Source organism: Lithobates pipiens, unplaced genomic scaffold (assembly GCF_037356315.1).
Source record: "Lithobates pipiens isolate NorthernLeopardFrog02 unplaced genomic scaffold, aLitPip1_a1.2 Scaffold_19, whole genome shotgun sequence".
Lineage (NCBI taxonomy): Eukaryota > Metazoa > Chordata > Amphibia > Anura > Ranidae > Lithobates > Lithobates pipiens.
In genome coordinates this window covers 594,075,401-594,099,791 of record NW_027507764.1, presented here as the reverse complement: position 1 = coordinate 594,099,791, position 24,391 = coordinate 594,075,401, and the positions used below count along the sequence as shown (strand labels likewise).

The following is a 24,391-nucleotide window of genomic DNA, read 5'->3' as shown; positions in this document are numbered from 1 at the left end:
ACAGACATGCAATGTGCACCATCTAGTGGTTAAAAAAGAGTACCACCATGATAATATTTGTATTAAAGCAATGCACAGTATGATTATTGCACACTTAAAGTGTACCAGAGAGATAAAGATAATTATCTATAACACTGAATAACAGGGATATATATGTTATTAAATTTAGTAATGTTCATTGTTGTAACTACGTTTTAAAATACTTTAGTTAAAATCGGTATTATATATATTGTTAATGTTTATAAACATGTGACTATAAAAATGTAAAAGATGTATTGTTATGTAAAAATTAAACTACTTCCAGCCATAAAGTCAGTGGTCATATCTCATGTTGTTTGTGTGATTCTTTGCAGTCCACGCCAAGCTGATCACCTTATCTCATCGCGTCTACAATCATCGGCTCTCTTAATTCACATTTTGAGGCCGGTAACACATGCTATCCAAACATGAGACGTCAATACTGCAAATAGCAAAAGAGAGTTTCTTAACACTAAATTCTATTGCTCACAGAAGAGCCCCAACGCGTTTCAGCTGTATATCGTTCTGATATTCCTCAGGGGGATGAAGACATCCAATGTCACAAAACATATCAAGGTTTTGGCATTCTAAAATGAAGAAGTGGACATGCATGGGCAAATCCTTCAATTGGTTTAGCCATTGTTTGATCAAAAAGTTTTCATCCCTTCAAATTGAAATATATTGCATAACCAGAGTCCATTAAAAACCTGTAGGAGGGGTAGTTTCCAGGTGGTAATCTGTCCAAGACGTAGGGAACGCCCCCCCCCAAACCAACCCACGGAAAGTCACACAGACTAAAAATGTGAGACAGAGGGAAAGGGAGCGCAGACGTACCTGCAACACAGACAGCGAGGTTGGATGGAGATGGTTGTGTGTTCAATTGAAAAATATCCTATGTTTATGGCTTAGGCTCGGTTCACACAGGGGCGACTTGTCCAGGCGACTTCGCCGCCTGACAAGTCGCCCCCCGTTCTGTACTACAGAACCGTTCTAATAGGAGCGACTCAAGTCGCTCCGACTTAGAAAAAAGGTTCCTGTACTACTTTTGCGGTGACTTCGGGCGACTTGCATTGACTTCTATACAGAAGTTGTTTTGCAAGTCGCGGCTGATCGTGTGCAGGTCGCGGCAGGTCACGGCAGGTCGCGGCGCTGCAAGTCGTGCCGCGTACCGTGTGAACCGAGCCTTACCCATAAGTGGTCTTAGATGGTAAATAACATTCAAATAACAGTAAGTAAAAAGAAAAAAAAAGCAACAGTGTAAAAATAAATAAATAATAATAAAAAAATAAAAACAGAAGAAGATGAGGAGGTTGCAGTGGAATAGGGAAGGATGTGTTGCCTCATCTGTAGGTTTGGATCCCACAGCTGGCAAGTCCCAGTAAGAGGGGGGGGGGGAGGTGGTATATAAGAACTGCTATGAGCACTGAGAGGTATACGGAGGGTGGAGGTCACACATCGAACGTCTTTCTGTCTTGTTGCTGTAGTGAGGATCGGGGTGCGGTGCAGTGATGAGGACTCTGCTGATCTTGGGGGTTCTCGTGGTCTGTGGGCTGCTGGTGACCCCATCTAATGGCGATCGGATGAGGACTGGACAGGATGGAGGAGAGGTAAGTTACCGGGGGCGGGGGGGGGGGGTTGTACGGTGTGAGGGCTCCACAGATCCAGGCAGGAGGCGGCTCTAGGCTTTGTGAGGCCTTCTTAGAGACATGAGTTCCAACTTGCATTTAAAATGGAAACTCTAATATGGAGCGGGCTCTGGAGCACCTTCCGCAGAGTGAGAGAGTTGTAGACATAGTACAGGAGATGGTCAGAGACTGCAGACATAATACAGGAGATGGTCAGAGACTGCAGACATAGTACAGGAGATGGTCAGAGACTGCAGACATAGTACAGGAGATGATCAGAGACTGCAGACATGATATAGGAGATGGTCAGAGAGTGCAGATGATACAAGAGATGGTCAGAGGCTACCAGGCACGTACTGGCCATCGGGACTACCGGGACTTTCCCGGTGGGCCGATGGCTCAGTGGGCCGGTTTCAGCGCTGCCTGACATGAGAGAGAACTTATTACAGACGCTTCCTGCGCTACTCTGCATTGGAAGAAAACGACAAGTAAACACTGTACCCCATGTGCCCGAAATGTGCCCCATGTGCTCTGATGTGTCTCATGTTCCCTTAATGTACTCTGAAATGCCATATGTACCGTGAATGTGCCCTTAATGTGCCCCATATATGCCCCCATGTGCTGGGCTCAGTACCCTGATGTGCTGTGCCCTGAACCCTGTACCCTGATATGCTGTGTCCTGTGCCCCGATGTGCTGTGCCCTGATGTGCTGAGTCCTGTACCCTGATGTGCCCTGGCCTGATGTGCCCTGGCCTGATGTGCTCCATGTGCCCCATGGACCCTCATGTGCCCAATGGACTCTCATGTGCCCCATGGACCCCGATGTGCTGTGCCCTGATGTGCCGAGTCCTGTACCCTGATGTTTAAAAATCAAACAAATGGTGTTGCGCTACCTGAGCTAAATACAATTCAAGTGCCTTATACTTGTGTAAATAGTGGCAGTATTATTGAGTGAAAAAAATATATAAGTAATACGCTACCTACAAAACGTAAGACTAAGCGATCCTAGATTGAAATGAAAGTGCCTTGTGCTTGTATGGAAAATAATAATGTTACGTGAGTGACCCGCTCACAGCAGTGTCTCCTTCTTCTTAAGTGATATATAAATATGTGATAAAAATCTATGCAAATCAAAAATTATAAAGTTTCTCCAACAAATCAGTAAACAGGGATATCCAGTGTGTTACAAATCATAAACTGAAGGTATCATGTGCTTTAAATAAACATGAATATCTCCAAAGGGGAGAAAAACATTCCATAAAATATTTTTCCTTATATTAAAACGTGTGACACACAATACATGCTTAAACACAAAAGTTATGTAATAGAGTCTTTGGTGCAAATAAATAAAATATAGTGACCAGTGATTGTTAATTCAGTGATCTTCTTAGTAGGGAAAATGCAATAAAACAGTCTATATGTGAGCCGGAATGAATAAAGTGACCAGTGACTTATTCAGTGCTTCTTAGAAACAGGTGCCAGCAACCGTGTTTAGTGATTCCTGTGTCTCCAGTGTACACGGCACACCAGGTAGAGTGGCCCCTTACCTTACTGCTGTAAGGTAAACAGCAAAACAAGCAAGCAACAGGGTCCAGGGATTGCACCCTAATTCCTGGTAGACGGATATTGGCCCCCTCAGCTGGGTTTTCCCTTTCAGATAATTTCCATATGGATCTTAGGCTTCAATATCATCCACAGAGGTCTCATAGGAAAGAAAGAGGTGTGCTCCGATGGTGAAGTACGTTCATAAATTTTATTGCAAAGATATATTGAAAAGGTACTCACAAACATGTAGTAAAAACACAGCTTAAAAACAAACGAGCGTTCCGCTCGTGTTGCGAACGTCACTTCCGGTATCCTGGTTCCTCCAATTCCAACGACTTGCAGGCATTGGAGGAACCAGGATACCAGAAGTGACGTTCGCAACACGAGCGGAACGCTCATTCATTTTTAGTTTAGTTTAGTTTTGAGTAGACAATTTAGTCATAGCCCACACATGGGACCAGCTTTCCGTATCAAGGGACAGGTGTAGGTCCTTGGACCACTGCGCAGCATAGGAGGGAAGGGTAGTAGAGGAGTTGTTTAGGTAGGCATATATAGCTGAGATAGTACCCGGGGCATGAGGGTCTGAGGAGCAAGTTTTCTCGAAAAAAGACATATTGGTGAGAAATGTGGCGGATCCAATTATTGATTTAACAAAGTGGGCTATTTGGAGGTAACGGTAGAATTCAGAGGGAGGTAAGCCATGTTGGGTCTGAAAGGCTGAGAAAGATCTAAGCGAGGTATCAGTAACAACATCAAGTATTCGACAGAGACCAGCTTGGGACCATAGAATAAATGACCCAGGCTCCGCCATAGCTGGGTGAAAACGGGGGTGGCCGAAGAAAGAGAGTAAGGGGGTATGCCGAGAGGCCAGCCCAAAGGGACCACGCAATCTGTCCCAAATTTTTAGAGAGTGCTTCGTGACAGGATTAGTTATAGAGCTACGTGTCGAAGGTGGGAGCCATAATAGGTTGTGCATCAGTAAAGGAAATACCTCTATCGCTTCCAAACTGACCCATAGGGGTATTTCCGTAGTAGCATGAAACAGGGTCACCTGAGCCAACTGGGCAGCTTGATAATAACGAGCAAAGTTAGGTATACCAAGGCCTCCCCTACTTCTATCCCGGAGAAGAATAGATCTCGGAACCCTGGGTTTAGTTGAGCCCCAAATGTACCTGAACACCCGAGACTGTATAACACGGTGGAAGTAGGACGGGACTGGGATGGGGAGAACCCTGTAAAGGTAGAGGAGTTTAGGCAGTAGGGTCATCTTAACGGCCGCAATTCTACCTATCCAGGAGACACAGAGGGGTTTCCAGGTTTCTAACAAAGAGGTAAGGTGCGATAGCATGGGAATATAGTTAGCACGAAAAAGTTTGGAGGGATCTCCGGTCAATTTAATTCCCAAGTATGTGAGTGTAGAAGTGGACCAAGTAAAGGGGAAGTTACTTTGTACATGTGCCAATTCTGAGGGGGAGAGGGACACATTTAGTGCTTTAGATTTCAGTTGATTTACTTTGAGGCCCGAGATGATTGCAAATTTATCTAGAATAGAAATAAGGTTCGGGAGGGTTGTACGGGGGGAGGTCACGAAAAGGAGGGCGTCATCGGCAAATAAACATATTTTGTGAGAGGTGGATGCTACTTCGAGTCCTTTTATATCAGGGGAGCTTCTGATTAGGGCAGCGAGAGGTTCAATAGTCAAAGCAAAAATAAGGGGGGAAAGGGGGCAGCCCTGTCTTGTTCCTCTTTCTATGGGAAAAGCATCTGAACGGAAACCCGAATATTTAATATAGGCTTGTGGTTGATTATAAAGGGCATTCACCCACTGAAGAAAATGAGGGCCGAACCCCCAGCGTTTGAGAATATAATCTAGGTAGGGCCAGGACACCGTGTCAAATGCTTTTCTTATATCAAGAGATAATAGGTGCATCGGAATTTTACGGGACCTAGCTAGGTGTTGGAGTAAAATTACCCGTCTAACATTATCACTAGCCTGGCGTCGAGGCATAAAGCCTACCTGGTCTTTATTGACCAATTTACCAATTATCGGGTTAAGGCGAAGGGCTAAGATTTTGGCTAGGAGTTTAATGTCCAAGTTCAGCAAGGAAATAGGTCGGTAGTTAGACCATAAGGAGTTATCAGTGTTAGGTTTGGGAATCATGGCTATTATGGCTGTTAGGGTGTCACGACCAAACGTCCGATTCAGTAGAAGGGCATTAAAGGATCTACAAAGGAGAGGGGTCAGGATGGGGGCAAATTTCTTATAATATGTGGCAGACAGCCCATCTGGGCCAGGTCTCTTATGCGGTTTAAGGGTCTTGATAGCTGCAAGTATTTCTTCTGTTGTAATGGGCGCTTCCAGAGACTCCCTATCAGTGTCAGTCATAGATGGCAAGGAGAGATCTTGAAATAGTTGGTCAGCCGTCCGTTGAGAGAAAGTAGATTTGGCTTTATATAGGGTTTCAAGGCGACCACGGAATTCCCGGAGTACTTTAACGGGGTTGCTCGTGTATATGTTCTTACCTATTTTAAGTCTAATGGGGGCTTGGGCTCTGTCAGGGCGTCTAAGGCGCATAGCCAATAGTGTATCCAGCTTATTAGCCTTCATATAGAGTGTGTGATTGGATCTACGGATAGCCTTGTCAGCCGACTCAGCCAGCAGCAGATCCAACTCAACTCTGGATTTTTCCATCATCACTCGGTTATGATCCGTTGGGGAGGACTGGAACTGTAGAAAGGCTTGATGAAATTTCTGCTCTAACCCAGCCAGGCGGAGTGTTTTAATTTTCTTAAGATGTGTGGATACCGAAATACAGGTGCCTCTAATTACTGGCTTATGTGCTTCCCAGAGTAGAGTAGGAGAGATTTCAGGGGTAGAATTATTTTTTATATAATCTTTAAGGGCAACTTGTATGTCTAGAAGGAAAGACTGGTTGGTGAGGTGAGCTTCGTTAATGCACCATGAGCGATCTCGGGATTGCGGAATCAGAGAGGATATAGAAGTTATTACTGCGCAGTGGTCCGACCACGATATGGGGTGAATAGAGGAATCAATCAGAATTGGGGATGAAGCAACTGACAGGAAGATATGGTCAATTCTGGAAAAGGAGTTATGAGGATAGGAATAAAAAGTGTAGTTTTTCTTGGACGGGTGACATTCACGCCAAGAATCAAGTAGGGAGGCTTGTTGTAGTAGTTTCCGAAACCGTAGGGACAGAGCGTACTGTTCAGGGGCATATGGGGATTTATCCAGATGGGGTTGCAGAACTAGATAGGAATCCCCACATAAAAGCAGAGTGCCCTTACAGTGGGTCCGTAAGACCTGGAGCAGATGTGAAAAAAAGGGGATGGGGTTGTTATTGGGGGCATAATAGGAGACCAATGTAGTTTCTACATCCTGAAGTAGGCCTACTAGAATAATATATCGTCCCTCAGGGTCTTTAATTTCTGTGAGTACCGAGAAGGGGAGGGTATGGTGAATAGCTATCAGTACACCACGCTGTTTCGTGGCTGCAGATGCGGTAAAAACCTGGGGATATCGGGAATTAAAGTATTTGGGGGTTGCGTTAGAGGAAAAATGGGTTTCCTGAAGGGCTACTATGCCTGCCTTCAGGGACACAAACGTTTTGAAGGCCTTGACCCGCTTGTTAGGGGAGTTTAATCCCTTAACATTTAGCGAAACAATGTTTATGGGGGTCATCGGGAGGGTATTTAAAAGATATTAAAGGGCGTCCCCAGGACCCCGCCGTCCCACCGACACACGACCAAAGGGGAAGGAAGGGAAGGAGGGAAAAAGAATGGAGAAATAGAGATAGAGAAACGAAATTTGTAAGGCAAAGACACGGAAAACTCGTGGTGGGGAAAACAGAAATCTGTTGCCCGACCAAATAGTGTGCAAACTCCCCAGCCAGCCAGCCAACTGGAGGGTCTGCATACCTTACTAGGGGGAAGCAATGACAGTTCCCCGCCACAACCGGAATCTATTGAAAACAGATCCAAGAGGTCTTTATATAGCAATGGAGTATCACATTAGGTCAGCCAGTAGTAGTAAACTATGAACCATAGCATGACTAGTTAAGTACTCCTACAGACAGATTTACTGTGAGTGCAAAAGTAATCGCATACAAAGCAAAGGAGCAAGTCATTTAGATCGCATAACAGTGTTCGTGTAACAGGAACAGCACAAAATGTGGCTAACCATAACACACAAAAAAAAGTCTATATATATATAAAAAAAAAACAGTAATAATAAAAAAAAAGAAAAGTTCAGGAATAACAGGGTTCGAGCCTGTGCAACCCTAGAGGGTGATAGGAGACTGCGTGGGCCCCCCCCCAAAACATATAAAGAAAAGGGGGAAAGCCCAACACGGAACAGTCTCCTTAAGCCCTGGTGGAGGAGTTAGGCAGAAAAAGAAAAAAGATACGAACGTGTTCGGTCCTTACACCAGGATACCTCCGGTAGCACTCAGTACAATGGGGTGATTGGAGAACCGGGCTGGGGTTCGAGGTAAGGCCACCTCAGAAGGTTGGGGTGGAGCAACCAAACGAAGGGATTCCATGAGACTCTGGAGGGCTTCAGGTGAGGTACAGTTGTGTTGCTGCCCTTGAAACGAGAACTGCAAAGCGAAGGGGAATCGCCACGTATATTTCACCTGATGCTGTTGCAGAATCTGTAGCTGTGGTTTCATCGCGCGGCGTTTTGCGATCGTTTGAGGGGCCAGATCTGAGAAGAGTTGATAAGTATGTTCTTGAAAGATAAGATTGTCCTTCGTACGTGCAGCAGCCAGTAATTGTTCCTTCGTACGAAAGAAGTGGAGTTTAATGATGATGTCCCGCGGAGGGCCATCAGGCTGTCTCCGGGTGAGGGCCCTATGTATCCGATCGAATTCCAATCGTTCGATCGGTATAGAAGGCGACAGTTCTTGAAAGAGAGCAGTAACAAAAGATTGGACATCATCAACAGTTTCTGGTATACCTCGCAAGCGAAGGTTTGATCGACGGGATCTATTCTCCGCGTCTTCCAGGCGAGAGAGAAGGGTGGTATTTTCTTCTCGCAGGGCCGTTTGCTCCCGGACCTGCTCTTGTAATGTGAGCTCAATATCGTCAACTCTGGTTTCCAGATCCGACGTACGTTGGCCAAGTTCTCTAATCTCTCTGGTCAGTTTATTGGTGATCTGGTCCGAGGTGGATTTGAGTGCCTTGTGGAGCATGGTCTCCATCAGGGATAAGAAGTCCGCCTGAGATAATCAAGAGGGTGGAATAGCGGGGGGGCCTTCATCGTGGTCATCCTCCTCATCGCTATCTGTGTGGCCTGTACCGTCAGGGGAAGCAGCACGTTGCAGAGCTAGGGCCTTCGCCGCCATCTTGGACGAGGCGCGGGCTAAGGCTTCTTTGATCGGCTTAGGCTTGTTCTTGCCTCGCTGACCTGTCAGGACCATACCGTAGCGGTCAGTGAGCTTTCCGGAGGTAATATGTCGAAAAAGCGGGGCTGCAGGGTGGCTCAAACCCGCAATAATAGTCCGGTGTTGTGGTGGGGAGTGCGGAGCTCTAGTGGAACACGTCCTCCATGCAGAGCCTCGCGCATGCGCACATTATTATTTTTCATACAAGCACAAGGCACTTTCATTTCAATCTAGGATAGCTTAGTCTTACGTTTTGTAGGTAGCGTATTACTTATATATTTTTTTTCACTCAATAATACTGCCACTATTTACACAAGTATAAGGCACTTGAATTGTATTTAGCTCAGGTAGCGCAACACCATTTGTTTGATTTTTAAATTTACTATCTGGGGGTTAGGGTTTATACCCCTGCCGGTGGTTTGCTGCAACCTACCCTTATAAATAGCTTAGGCCCTTGGCGACAGCGCGGGGATACTCTAACTTAATATACTGTACCCTGATGTGCCATTTGCCCTGTCCTGATGTGCCCTGTCCCATGTGCCCTGAATGTGCCCCATGGACCCCGATGTGCTGTGCCCTGTACCCCGATGTGCTGTGCACTGACATGCTGAGTCCTGTACCGTGATATACCATGTGCCCTGATGTGCCCTGTGCCCTGGGCTGGTCCGAATAAAGTCCAGGGCAACATTTTTGTCCCAGTCCAGCCCCCCGGAGGCGTTAGACATGATACAAGAGATCAGTGGTCAAACAGCTCCCACCTGCACTGATTTGGAGGGACTGTCCCTCTGTCCCTCTTTCTCCTTATTTGTCCCTCATTTTGGTCTGATCTCTATAGTTGTATATAAAATGCACTTTTTATCTTTCAAAAAGTGTTTCCCAGAGCTAAACCTTTCATCCATAATCTAAATGGCTGCATCTGTAAATTTCAAAAGACAATATAAAGGAATAGTAGTGGTTAAAAAAAAAAAAAAGCCCTTGTGGGTACTAATCTTTTTTTTAGGTGAATTCTCCTCTAAGGGGGCGTGGCAGGGGGTGTGTCCTATGCATACATGCTTTTGCTAGAAGGTGTCTCTCATTCCCATCTCAAGAAGTAGGGAGGTGTGGTGGTGGTTGGTGCTGACAATTCTTGGGGGGGGGTGCAAACAAACTGAAGAATTCTAAAAAACAAAACAAATAAAAAAAACACACCACACATCTATTGCAACCACTGTGCCCATCAAATGCCACCACTGTGCCCCATTTATCCAAATCACTTGTGGGGTGCCTAGAGCCGCCCCCCTTTGTGGCAGACAGCATCTGTTTGATTGGTGGGGGGAGGATATGTGCTAGGGGGGCTTTGGGAGGGGAGAAGACATGTGCTGGGGGACAGGGCTGGACTGGGACAAATATTTGGCACTGAACTTCATCCAGACCAGCCCACTTTAATTTTGCGAACACGCACAAAAACAGTATATAAACTATACGCAATTGTGCAAAATAACAAATTATTAATCAATTACCGTGGACAGTGGCAGTACATTTACACCTCCCCCCTCCCCCCACCATGCTGCATATTACAGATATCACAGACATGCCATGCAGCCTGCATCTAGTATAGCATTTGATTATCTTATTTAGTGCTTACTTGAATGGCACTGGTGAGGTGATGGACTTTTCTTTGTCCCTGGACCCTGGCCCTGTCTGTGCTGCTGTCTGGAGTGGAGTCCTGGAGCTGTGGAGCAATGTTCTGGTTCCTCCTCGGCGGCGCTTTCTCTTCAGTCCCAGGCCAGGCAGTTACTCACTATGGATCAACCTGACAAACGGCCCAGCAGCCCACTGAGCCAATCGGCCCACCGGGAATCTCCCGGTAGTCCCGATGGCCAGTACAGACCTGCTGGGGGAATAGATGGAGCCGGGGTGGACTGGGGGTGAGGTGGATGGAGCCGGGAAGGGATTGGGGTGAGGCGAATGGAGCCGGGAAGGGATTGGGGTGAGGCGAATGGAGTCGGGAAGGGATTGGGGTGAGGCGAATGGAGTCGGGAAGGGATTGGGGTGAGGTGGATGGAGCCAGGAAGGGATTGGGGTGAGGTGGTTGGAGCCGGGAAGGGATTGGGGTGAGGTGAATGGAGCCGGGAAGGGATGGGGGTGAGGTCAATGGAGCCGGGAAGGGATGGGGGTGAGGTCAATGGAGCCGGGAAGGGATGGGGGTGAGGGGGATGGAGCTGGAAAGGGATTGGGGTGAGTTGGATGGAGCCGGGAAGGGATTGGGGTGAGGTGGATGGAGCTAGGAAGGGATTGGGGTGAGGTGGATGGAGCCAGGAAGGGATTGGGGTGAGGTGGTTGGAGCCGGGAAGGGATTGGAGTGAGGTGAATGTAGCTGGGATGGGATGGGGGTGAGGTGGATGGAGCCGGGATGGGATGGGGGTGAGGTGGATGGAGCCGGGATGGGATGGGGGTGAGGTGAATGGAGCCGGGATGGGATGGGGGTGAGGTGGATGGAGCCGGGATGGGATGGGGGTGAGGTGGATGGAGCCGGGATGGGATGGGGGTGAGGTGGATGGAGCCGGGATGGGATGGGGGTGAGGTAGATGGAGCCGGGATGGGATAGGGGGATGAATGGAGCTAGGATGGGATTGGGGTGAGGTCGATGGAGCTGGGATTGGATCGGGGAGAAAATGGACGGATATCCTCTCCCCCAAATCACTCCAAGTGAACTCTTTGCTTGTCCCCCTCCCTCACCCTCTTCTTCATGCCCCCCTCCTCTACCCTGTAATGCCGCGTACACACGATCTGACTATCTGGCGGACAAATCACCGGACTTTGCAGCGGAGGTCCTCCAGACTTGCCGAACGAGCGGACCTGCCCACACACGACTGGACTTTTCCGGCGGACAAACCGCCGGACTATGGCGGGAGTCCACCGGACTTTTGAAATGAACAGACTTGTCCAGAAAAGTCTGTTCATTTTGAACACGTCTCCAGCCAGCGAGCGGGCCCCCCCCCCCCTTCTGAGCCGTACCAGGCCACGTGCCCTCAACATGGGGGGGTGCTTTGGGGAAGGGGGGGCCCTGCAGAGATGCCGGGGCAGCTGCAATGCACAGTGGAGCTCATGGCTGGGTCTCCAGTCGAGAATGGATCATATTGCAGCACGGTCCCAGCGAACCATCGAGGCTGCGGTACGGGCAAATTAGGCGGCCGCGAGGCCCCGGGGGGCGAGGCCTAAGGCAACCTCCTAGTTAGAGAGCCACCTCCGCATCCAGGAACATTCCATCCACATCATAAGGCCTTCTATAGACACAACTAAAAATGTCCATATACATTATGTTGCCAAAAGTATTGGGACGCCTGCCTTGACACACACATGACCTTTAATGGTTTCCAAGTCTTAGTCCGGAGGGTTCAATATTGAGTTGGCCCTTTGCAGCTATAACGACTTCAACTCTTCTGGGAAGACCACCCACAAGGTTTAGGAGGGTGTCTATGGGAATGACCATTCTTCCATAAAGACATGGATGAGTGAGTTTGGGGTGGAGGAACTTGTCTGGCCTGCACACAGAGTCCTGATCTCAACCCGACAGAACACCTTTGGGATGACTTAGGGCGGAGACTGCGAGCCAGGCCTTCTCGTCCAACATCAATGCCTGACCTCACAAATGCTCTTCTGCATTGCAGTGCTGCCCTGACCTGTGGAGAGGTGAAAGGGGCACAGGAGGAGGACACAGCACACTGATGATGTGGAGAAGTAATATTATGGTGGACACTGGACAGAGCACATCCGAGACTCTGTCCCGGCCTCCCCCGCACCTCCGGGCGCCCAGCGATGTCCTCCTCTCACTCTGGTATCCCCCACAGTTTTACTCTCCTCCTCCTCCTCACCCCTGCTCGGCTCCTCTGGACCTCTCTGCCTATGGGGAGTACACTGCATGAGCCACTGACTGCCATAGTGTCCCGACCGTCTATTCAAAATGGACGGCGCGATTACATTACTGCGCATGCGCCTCCAAGCTGAGCATGTACGAGCTTTCCCGAGCCCGGCCGGCTTCGGAATGGCACATGCGCAGTTGCAAGGTCAGCTCGCGCCCATCTTTTTTTACGTAAATCTATGGGCAGTTGCCAACACTGCTACTGGGATCAAACAGCATAGCTCCCAACTGTCCCGGATTTTGAGGGACTGTCCCCGGATTTGGAGCAATGTCCCTCTGTCCCTCTTTCCTCCTCATTTCTCCCTCATTTTGGTCTGATCTATATAGTCAGAACAAAGGAATAGTAGTAGAAAAAAAAAAGGAAGAAGTACTCGTGGGTTTAACCAGTCTTTTTTGTTAAATTCCCCTTTAACCACTTGGGTACCGCGCTATTGCCGAATGACGGCATTAGCGTGGACCTAGATTGCCGGGACTACGTCTATTGACGTCGTCCCGGTTACGAGCGGCCTGCGCGCCCCCTGAGGGGCGCGCGCGGCGCGCTCTGTGATCGGCGAGTCCGTGAGACTCGCCTGATCACCGATCCGTGTAAGGGGTCGATCCCGACCCCTTATCACGTGATCAGCTGTCAGCCAATGACAGCTGATCATGTGATAAAACGGAGCCGGTAATCGGCTAGTATTCCTCCTCGCGCTGACAGCGCGAGGAGAAAAAAAAAAAGCCGATCGCCGGCGGCCGTGTTCGGGACATCAGTCCCGATCACGGCCAGCAATTCCAGCGGACACCTGCCCCCTGCCAGTGCCCACCTGCCACCCGCAGTGCCATCCTGAAATAAAGTAAGTGCCCCCCTGTCAGTGCCACCCAGCAGTGCCCATAGTGCCCACAGTGCCACCCAGCAGTGCCCACAGTGCCACCCAGCAGTGCCCACAGTGCCACCCACAGTGCCACCCAGCAGTGCCACCCACAGTGCCACCCAAAATCTGCCTCAAAGGTGCTGCACCCCAGTGCCGCCCATCAGTGCCCAGCAGTGCCGCCCATCAGTGCCCAGCAGTGCCGCCCATCAGTGCCCAGCAGTGCCACCTATCAGAGCCACCTATCAGTGCCACCTATCAGTGCCCATCAGTCCCATCTATCTGTGGTACCTATCAGTGCCCATCCGTGCCACCCATCCGTGCCACTTATCCGTGCCACCCATCCGTGCCATCTTATCTGTGCCCATCTTTGCCCATCAGTGCCACCTTATCTGTGCCCATCGGTGCCGCCTTATCTGTGCCTATTAGTGCCGCCTTAACTATGCCTATCAGTGCCCACCAGTGCAGCCCATCAGTGCCCACCAATGCAGCCCATCAGTGCCCACCAATGCAGCCCATCAGTGCCGCCTAATCAGCGCACTTTAATGAAGGAGAAAAATGACCCGTTTGCAAAATTTTATAACAAACTATTAAAACGTGATTTTTTTTTTTTTTTTGCATCTTTTTTTGTTTGTTTAGCAAAAAATAAAACTCCGAGCTGTAACTAAATACCACCAAAAGAAAGCTCTATTTGTGGGAAAAAAATGATAAAAATTTCATTTGGGTACAGTGTTGTATGCCCGTGTAATTGTCATTCAAAGTGCATCAGCGCTGAAAGCTGAAAATTGGTCTGGGACTGAGGGGGGTTTAAGTGCCCAGTAAGCAAGTGGTTAAGAGGGCGTGGCGGGGGGTGTGTCCTATGCCTACATCATTTTGCTAATAGGTGTCACTCATTCCCATCTCAAAAAGTCTGGAGGTGTGTCAAACAGTGTCATGGGCTGCGAGGCCAACTACCTCTCCACACAACAGTTTCTGACCATCAACATTCGTAGATTATGGTTGAGGATGGGGTTGCCACCTGGCCAGGACTCGACCGGACAGTCCGAGTTTTGAACCATGTGTCCGGGTTTAAAACACATGAAACCCGGACACATTTTATTCACAACAAACTGTGGCTAACTGTCCTGGGCAGAGGGAACACTGTACTACCGCACCCCCCTGTCCTGCCCCCTCCACAGAGTCGGGCGTTCTGTTGATTCCCCACGCAGAGCACCAATCAGAAATGGCCAGATCCTTTGGCCCCCTCCCCCTAAGGAGAGCAGGAATACCTCCATCCACCTAATTTGTGTGGATAGAGGAATCCATTTTTCCCCCATTCAGTCCACAAATCAGAAGTCTTGGAGGAGTTATTGTGCTGAGGTTTATGCCTGTCTGTGAGAGTCTTACATGTGGCACAGCATTCTAAGCCTATTTTATGGGTACAAGAATGTTCGGGATTGGCTTGCAGACAGTGTTGCCAACCCCCCCCCCCCCCCCCCCCCATTGTAATTTACTGGCAAGATGCCAAAATTTACAAAACGGCTCCACTTTTTTACTGGCACTGCAAAAAAGTACCTAAAAATAGCTTTTTTGGTCTAAACTCTGCAACTATTAGCATTTAAAGAGGAAGTAAAGGCAGGAAAAAATAAATAAAAAAAACCCCACACACCACACCCTGTAAGGCAAAGGTATAATGAGTTATGCCTCGTACACACGATCAAACAATCCGGTGGAAAAGTCCAGCGGACAATCCCCCCGTGTGTAGGCTCCGGCGGACATTTTTTACCCAAAAGTCCGGCGGACTTAGAAAGTAGTTTTGCACATCAATCTGTCTGTCGGACTCGCATTTCGGTGGACAATCCGGCCGTGTGTGTTAGTCCGCCGTACTTTTTAAATGAACGGACTTTTCCTGCCTGGAGAAAATTCCGCTCATTTTGAGCGCATCTCCAGGTAGCCAGGGCCAGCAAAGGAGGCGTCGCTGGCCCCGTCACCTGGTATGGACTTAAAGGGGAACCCCTACGCCGAAAAATCGGCATGGGGGTCCCCCCCAGGTCCCCCCCAGGTCCACATTAGACCCTTATCCGAGCACGCTACCCGGCCAGCCAGGAAAGGGGGTGGGGACAAGCGAGCGCCCCCCCTCCTGAGCCGTACCAGGCCGTGTGCCCTCAACATGGGGGGGCCCCCCACCCCAAGGCACCTTGTCCCTATGTTGATGAGGACAAGGGCCTCTTCCCAACAACCCTGGCCGTTGGTTGTCGGGGTCTGTGGGCGGGGGGGCTTATCGGAATCCGGGAGCCCCCTTTAATAAGGGGGCCCCCGGATACCGGCCCCCCATCCTATGTGAATGAGTATGGGGTACAATGTACCCCTACCCATTCACCTGTGAAAAAAAGTAAAAAAAAAACACAACACACAAGGGTTAAAATAGTTTATTGCACAGCTCCGGGGGTCTTCTGTCCGTCTTCGGGGGTCTTCTCGCCGGACTCCTCCGCTATTTTCTGATAGCTCTTTTACTAGCGGAGGAGCCCGGCTTTCTTATTCGCCGCCCTCTTCTTTCCGACTTCGGGGGTCTTGTCCCCCTCTTCGGTTCTTCTTGCCGGGCCACCGCGCCTTCTTCTAGCTCTTTTACAAGCGGTGGCCCGGTCTTCTGTCGCCGTCTTCTGTTCTTTTCTTCAGATGTTGCCTCGTCGCTGCCTCCGCTCACAATGATGGGGACGCGGTGTGCGACCTATATAAGTCACCGCACGCCGTGTCCCAGTCATTGTGAGCGGAGGCAGCGACGAGGCAACATCTGAAGAGAAGAAGAAGAGAAGACGGCGACAGCGGCGACAGAAGACCGAAGAGGGGGACAAGACCCCCGAAGTCGGAAGAAGAGGGGGCGGCGGCGAAGAAGAAAGCCGGGCTCCTCCGCTAGTAAAAGAGCTAGCAGAAGGTAGCGGAGGAGTCCGGCGAGAAGACCCCCGAAGACGGACAGAAGACCCCCGGAGCTGTGCAATAAACTATTTTAACCCTTGTGTGTTGTGGTTTTTTTTTTACTTTTTTTCACAGGTGAATGGGTAGGGGTACATTGTACCCCATACTCATTCACATAGGGTGGGGGGGCGGTATCCGGGGGGGGGCGTAGGGGTTCCCCTTTAAGTCCATACCAGGTGACGGGACTAGCGAAAGAGGCGCGCTCAAAATGAGCGGACTTTCCTCCGCGTGTGTGGGCGAATCCGGCGGACTTAGTACGCCGTATTAGTCCGCTGAAAAAGTGCCGTGTGTGGGCAAGAAGCTCGTTCGGAAAGTTCGGCGGACAGTCCGGCGGGAAGTCCGCCAGACTAAGTCCGCTACATGTGTACGCAGCATAAGGCATACTAGCTCATTATGAATAACTTACCTGAGATGGAAACCCCCCAAAGTGACCCTTGTTCTTCTCCTCCATCGCTGAGCTCTATCTCGGAGTTCGCGCCCCGAAGCTGTGACTGGCTGGAGCCACGATGATGTCAATGGCATCACCGCCGTTAACAGCAGCATGCTCAGACAGTGCGCATGCGCCGTAGACATCGGTGCCAGTCTTTTGCCAGTCTTTTGCAAATATCTCCTAAACCGCGTTTATCTCCTACACGGTTTAGGAGATATTTGTTGCACCTACAGGTAGGTCTTAATGTAGGCTCACCTGTAGGTAAAAGGTGGTCCCAGAGGGTTTACAACCACTTTAAAACGATAAGCATGTAGCTAGTGCTATTAGCAATGTGTTTAAGTTAAAGAAAAGGTCAAAAAACAAATTTCTCTATTTACATGATGACCAGCGCTGCTAATCAGTGCCCACCAGTGCTGTTAATCAATGCCACCTCATCAGTGCCCACCAGTACTGCTAATCAGTGCCCACCAGTGCTGCTAATCGGTGTCACATCAATGCCCACCAGTGCTGCTAATCAATGCCACCTCATTAGTGCCCACCAGTGGCGCTAATTAGTGCTGCTAATCAATACCCACCAGTGCTGCTAATCAATGCCACCTCAGTGCCCACCAGTGCTGCTAATCAGTGCCCATCTGTACCACCTCAGTGCCTACCACCGTTGCTAATTAATGCCCACCAGTGCTGCTAATCAGTGCCACCTGATTAGTGCCCAACAGTGCCGCTAATCAGTGTCCACCAGTGCCGCTAATCAATGCCCACCAGTGCTGCTAATCAGTGCCACCTCATCAGTTCCCACCAGTGCTGCTAATCAATGCACACCAGTGCAGCTAATCAGTGCCCATCTGTGTCACCTCAGTACCCACCAGTGCTGCTAATCAATGCCCACCAGTGCTGCTAATCAATGCCCACCAGTGCTGCTAATCAATGCCAACTAGTGCCTCAGTGTCACCTATCAGTTCTGCCTGCCATTGCCCATCAGTACCGCCGCAGTGTCATCTACCAGTGCCCATCAGTGCTACCTATCAGCGAAGGAGAAAAATTACCTGTTTGCAAACTTAAAACAAACCATGAAAAATGTTTTTTTTTTTTTTCAACATTTTCAGTCTTTTTTTGTTTTGTTTTTTAGCCAAAAATAAAAAATTCAGCGGTGATTAAATACCAACAGAAATCTCTATCGGTCTATTTTCTTTGGATACAGTGTTGCATGACCGCACAATTGTCATTCAAAGAGTTAGAGCACTGAAAGATGAATATTGGCCCCCGGGCAGGAACCTGAAAAAAAAACTGTTCTCGAAAAACGCAGTGCGATTGGCTGAATCAGATTGCATGGGTGTGAACACCAGTGCGATCAGATTCCAGTGCGAGAAAAAAAAAAAAAAGGAAGCGGTGCTGCACCTTTGCCGCGAGTGCGCTGCGATTCGAGCTGTACAAAAGGAATGGGTTCTAATTGCACTGCAAAGAATCGCACGTGATTTGAACAGGAAAAGGTGCGATTCATGTCTGGATCACATGTGGTTCCCCACACTGAAATACTGAAAGTGAAAGCTAGAAGCCGATTGGTTGCCATGCACAGCTGCTCCATTTGATCACCTTGTGTATATACAATTGCAGCAGATTCTGATTGTTACAATTTTATTGTATAATTTGTGATGCCGTTTGATGGATCGGATACTTTTTACACTTCTTTATATTAATGATAATAATGGGAGAGCCGGGCTAATTGGTTGCTCCAGATTTTGGCTTCTCCGGCCTTAGTAAAATTCCCCTCAATGTGTCCATTGCGCCCCCTGGAGGCGGGTACAGGAGCCAAACTGGAGGCGGGATGTTGGTATTTTGGCCATTACTCCCAATGACCCCCGAGCCCTCCCGTCCTGTCATCAGACCCGCCCATGTGTGGGCGGGGATCACCGTGCCGCGCAGGTGACAGGAACACCATTGGATAAGAAATAATGATATATCTGGGGGGAGGGGAAGGAGATTCCCATTGTAGAAGAAAAGCCGGTCCTGCCCGCTCCTTGTCCTCACCCAATGATAAATCTGTGTTTTATTCTGTAGATGAAGTTGTGGGATTACCCAGATTGGACAGTCCCAGCAGATACCAGCGACTGGAACATGGAGAAACTCCCGTGCTGCGTATTGCCAGGAAGGGGCCCTTGCAAGGTACGGGAATGGAGGGGACACTTTGGGATCTATTTATAAAAGAATCTCCAGAACTATTCGCCCAGCACTACTCCATGTACATTCGTTGTGTACGAGGGATCCAGCGGGTGTGAGGATGGGGAAAAAAATAAAATAATAATAATAATAATATTGAATGTTATTCAGGTGTTTTCTCTTTGGGATGAATATTTTTCGGAATATAAATGACATAAATCAGCGGGCGCCGCCCCTCACCGGCAGATGGAACGAGCGCCAATAGATTGTGAATAGTCAACGCTGATAACAGTGTGATAAGATGACCATTGATGGATCGGCATTCAGCAAGGACAAGTTACGATCCATCTATGGCCATTACTAGTCAATCTAGTGATCATATATTGAGAGGGGATAGTGATAAAACGAATACTATAACACATACATGTGACAGAATGTGCGAAAATGCGTAAAAACAAAATACAAATATTAATTCACTAATAATGTGAATATACAGTATATATATATATATAAGTGCACGTAAATCTTGGTGGATATCAGTGGCTGAAATATAAGTCCCAACAAAACAGTCCACATATATTGGGTAATGAAAAAGTGTCAGTGTTGGTCTTCCGAGCAAAAAAGATCAGGAAACGGCACAATTCAATTGGACCGGGAACAGCGACTTGTCTGGAGGGGTTTAGAGAGAAATAAATACTCTTACCAGAGAAGACGGACACATCTGTCATATCACAGAGGCTCAACTGCGCTTATAATCCCCGGCGATGTCAATCAGATGTTGTGTGTTGTTGGTAGGTCCACGTAAATCACCGCACTATCTCCGGATTTCACCGACTCCCGATATCGGGGGCTGAAACGTGCGTCTCCCGGGTCAGCAGGGTCCAGTTATTCACATTGGGGTGCCATCCTTGCCACACTGCTGAGTCCTGACAGGGATCATCCCAGACACTTTTTCATTACCCAATATATGTGGACTGTTTTGTTGGGACTTATATTTCAGCCACTGATATCCACCAAGATTTACGTGCACTTATATATATATATATACAGTACAGACCAAAAGTTTGGACACACCTTCTCATTCAAAGAGTTTTCTTTATTTTCATGACTATGGAAATTGTAGATTCACACTGAAGGCATCAGAACTATGAATTCACACATGTGGAATTATATACTGAACAAAAAAGTGTGAAACAACTGAAAATTTGTCTTATATTCTCGGTTCTTCAAAGTAGCCGCCCTTTGCTTTGATTACGGCTCCGCACACTGTCGGCATTCTGTTGATGAGCTTCAAGAGGTCGTCACCTGAAATGGTTTTCTCTTCTCAGGTATGTCCTGTCAGGTTTAATAAGTGGGATTCCAAGCCTTCTAAATGGGGTTGGGACCATCAGTTGTGTTGTGCAGGAGGTGGATACAGCACACAGCTGATAGTCCTACTGAATAGACTGTTATGCCCCGTACACACGAGAGGGATTAAGTCTGACAGACTTCCGACGGAGTTCTAGCGGAGTTCCGCCGGAGTTCTGGCGGACTTTTCGACCGAACGGACTTGACCACACACCATCACACCAAACTCCGACGGAGTCGAACGTGATGACGTACGACTGGATTCGACGTAGGAAGTTCATAGACAGTAGCCAATAGCTGCCCTAGCGTCGGTTTTAGTCCGTCGGAGTAGCACACACACGAGCAAATTTTTCGAAGGGGACCGGGTCCGGCGGAGTTCCGTCGGGAAAATTTGAAGCATGCTTCATTTCTAAAGTCCGTCAGACTTTTGCGAAGCTAAAGTCCGTTGCAGCCCACACACGATCGGATAGTCTGACGGACTCAGTCCGTCGGAGTTTGGATGTCGAAAAGTCCGCTCGTGTGTACGGGGCATTAGACTTTGTATTATGGCAAGAAAAAAGCAGCTAAGTAAAGAAAAACGAGTGGCCATCATTACTTTAAGAAATGAAGGTCAGTCAGTCCCAACAATTGAGAAAACTTTGAAAGTGTCCCCAAGTGCAGTGGCAAAAACCATCAAGCACTACAAAGAAACTGGCTGACATGAGGACCGCCACCAGGAAAGGAAGACCAAAGCCCCGTACACACGAGCGGACTTTTCGACATCCAAAGTCTGACGGAATGATTCCGTCAGACTTTTCGATCGTGTGTGGGCTGCAACGGACTTTTGATTCGCCAAAAGTCTGACGGACTTTAGAAAATGGAACATGCTTCAAATTTTTCAGACGGAACTCCGCCGGACCCGGTCCCTCCGAAAAATTCGCTCGTGTGTATGCTATTCCGACAGACTAAAACCGACGCTAGGGCAACTATTGGCTACTGGCTATGAACTTCCTTATTCTAGTCCAGTCGTACGTCATCACGTTCGAATCCATCGGAGTTTGGTGTGATTGTGTGTGGCCAAGTCCGCTCAGTCGAAAAGTCCGTCAGAACTCCGGCAGAACTCCGGCAGAACTCCTTCGGAAGTCTGTCGGACATAAGTCCTCTCGTGTGTACGGGGCTCAAGAGTCACCTCTGCTGCGGACGATAAGTTCATCCGAGTCACCAGCCTCAGAAATCGCACGTTAACAGCAGCTCAGATTAGAGAACAGGTCACACAGAGTTCTAGCAGCAGACACATCTCTAGAACAACTGTTAAGAGGAGACTGTGTGAAATCAGGCCTTCATAGTAAAATAGCTGCTAGGAAACCACCGCTGAGGACAGGCAACAAGCAGAAGAGACTTGTTTGGGCTGAAGAACACAAGGAATGGACATTAGACTAGTGGAAATCTGTGCTTTGGTCTGATGAGTCCAAGTTTTGAGATCTTTGGTTCCAACCACCGTGTCTTTGTGCGACGCAGAAGAGGTGAACGGATGGACTCTACATGCCTGGTTCCCACCGTGAAGCATGGCGGAGGTGGTGTGATGGTGTGGGGGTGCTTTGCTGGTGACACTGTTGGGGATTTATTCAAAATTGAAGGCATATTGAACCAGCATGGCTACCACAGCATCTTGCAGCGGCACGCTATTCCATCCGGTTTGCGTTTAGTTGGACCATCATTTATTTTTCAACAGGACAATGACCCCCAAACACACCTCCAGGCTGTATAAGGGCTATTTGACCAAGAAGGAGAGTGATGGGGTGCTGCGCCAGATGACCCGGCCTCCACAGTCACCGGACCTGAACCCAATCGAGATGTTTTTTTTGGTGAGCTGGACCGCAGAGTGAAGGCAACAGGGCCAACAAGTGCCGAGCATCTCTGGGAACTCCTTCAAGACTGTTGGAAAGCCATTTCAGGTGACGACCTCTTGAAGCTCATCAGCAGAATGCCGAGAGTGTGCGGAGCCGTAATCAAAGCAAAAGGCGGCTACTTTGAAGACCCGAGAATATAAGACATATTTTCAGTTGTTTCACACTTTTTTGTTCAGTATATAATTCCACATGTGTTACTTCATAGTTTTGATGCCTTCAGTGTGAGGCCGCGTACACACGGGCGGACTGTTCGCTCAACTTTGTCCGCTGAACAGTGTTTCAGCAGACAGTCCGCTCGTCTGTGGGGCTTCAGCGGACAGTTTCAGCGGACAGTTTGACGAACAAAGTTTTTCGGAAATTCCGAAAAACTGTCCGCTGAAACTTGGTTTGAGCGAACAGTCCGCTCGTGTGTAGGCCACTTTCGAAATGAGCAAACTGTTCCCGCTCGGGGGAAAGTCTGCTCATTTCGAGCGCGTCTCCAGGTAGGCGGGGCCCGCGAAGCAGACTTCGCGGGCCCCGGCGCCTGGTATGTACTTAAAGGGGAACCCCAACGCCGAAAAAAAACGGCGTGGGGGTTCCCCCAAAGTCCACAACAGACCCTTGTCCGAGCACGCTACCCGGCCGGCCAGGAAAGGGGGGCGAGCGAGCGCGCCCCCCTTCTGAGCCGTACCAGGCGGCGTGCCCTCAACATGGGGGGTGCCTTGGGGAAGGGGGGGCCGCGCGGCCCCCCCACCCCAAAGCACCTTGTCCCCATGTTGATGAGGACAACGGCCTCTTCCCGACAACCCTGGCCGTTGGTTGTCGGGGTCTGCGGGCGGGGGGCTTATCGGAATCCGGGAGCCCCCTTTAATAAGGGGGCCCCCGGATACCGGCCCCCCACCCTATGTGAATGAGTATGGGGTACAATGTACCCCTACCCATTCACCTGTAAAATAAAAGTACCCAAAAAAAAAAACACAACACACGAGATAAAATATTTTATTGCACAGCTCCGGGGGTCTTCCGTCTTCGGGGGTCTTCTCGCCGGACTCCTCCGCTATCTTCTTGTAGCTCTTTTGCTAGCGGAGGAGTCCGGCTTTCTTCCTCCCCGCCGCCGGCCTCTTCTCCCGACTTCGGGGGTCTTGTCCCCCTCTTCGGTTCTTCTGCCGGGCCACCGCGCCTTCTTATAGCTCTTTTGCAGGTGGTGGCCCGGTCTTCTGTCGCCGCTGTCGTCGCCGCCTTCCGTTCTTCTTCTTCTTCTTCTTCTTCTTCTTCTTCTCCAGGAGATGTTGACACGTCGCTCTCTCCGGCCGGAATGCCAGAGCCGCGCTGTGCGGCCACTTATATAGTGACAATGGGGCGGTGTCACATGGTATATGTCACATGGGTTGGTCACATGGGTTGATGTCACATGGGGACTATGACATCGTAAGGGGGCGGGGTCACCATGTGACCAACCCATGTGACATATACCATGTGACACCGCCCCATTGTCACTATATAAGTGGCCGCACAGCGCGGCTCTGGCATTCCGGCCGGAGAGAGCGACGTGTCAACATCTCCTGGAGAAGAAGAAGAAGAACAAGAAGATGAAGAAGAAGAAGAAGAACGGAAGGCGGCGGCGACGACAGCGGCGACAGAAGACCGGGCCACCGCCTGCAAAAGAGCTATAAGAAGGCGCGGTGGCCCGGCAGAAGAACCGAAGAGGGGGACAAGACCCCCGAAGTCGGGAGAAGAGGCCGGCGGCGGGGAGGAAGAAAGCCGGACTCCTCCGCTAGCAAAAGAGCTACAAGAAGATAGCGGAGGAGTCCGGCGAGAAGACCCCCGAAGACGGAAGACCCCCGGAGCTGTGCAATAAAATATTTTATCTCGTGTGTTGTGGTTTTTTTTTTTGGGTACTTTTATTTTACAGGTGAATGGGTAGGGGTACATTGTACCCCATACTCATTCACATAGGGTGGGGGGCCGGTATCCGGGGGCCCCCTTATTAAAGGGGGCTCCCGGATTCCGATAAGCCCCCCGCCCGCAGACCCCGACAACCAACGGCCAGGGTTGTCAGGAAGAGGCCCTTGTCCTCATCAACATGGGGACAAGGTGCTTTGGGGTGGGGGGGCCGCGCGGCCCCCCCTTCCCCAAGGCACCCCCCATGTTGAGGGCACGCGGCCTGGTACGGCTCGGAAGGGGGGCGCGCTCGCTCGCCCCCCTTTCCTGGCCGGCCGGGTAGCGTGCTCGGACAAGGGTCTGTTGTGAACTTTGGGGGACCCCCACGCCGATTTTTTTCGGCGTTGGGGTTACCCTTTA

At 49.5% G+C, this 24,391-nt stretch overlaps 1 protein-coding gene across 2 annotated transcripts in view; it reads left to right on the top strand.

The window, feature by feature from the left end:
* The first annotated feature begins 1,422 nt into the window (after positions 1–1,422).
* LOC143997799 (uncharacterized) overlaps positions 1,423–24,391 on the top strand; it is a 60,047-nt gene continuing 37,078 nt past the window's right edge. The window contains exons 1-2 of one of the 2 annotated variants that reach the window (XM_077493605.1): positions 1,423–1,625; positions 18,777–18,881. In XM_077493605.1, the coding sequence (XP_077349731.1) occupies positions 1,527–1,625; positions 18,777–18,881 (204 nt within the window). In that variant the 5' untranslated portion in view covers positions 1,423–1,526. The remainder of the gene's footprint in view (positions 1,626–18,776; positions 18,882–24,391) is intronic. The other variant, XM_077493604.1, reaches the window with a different exon arrangement.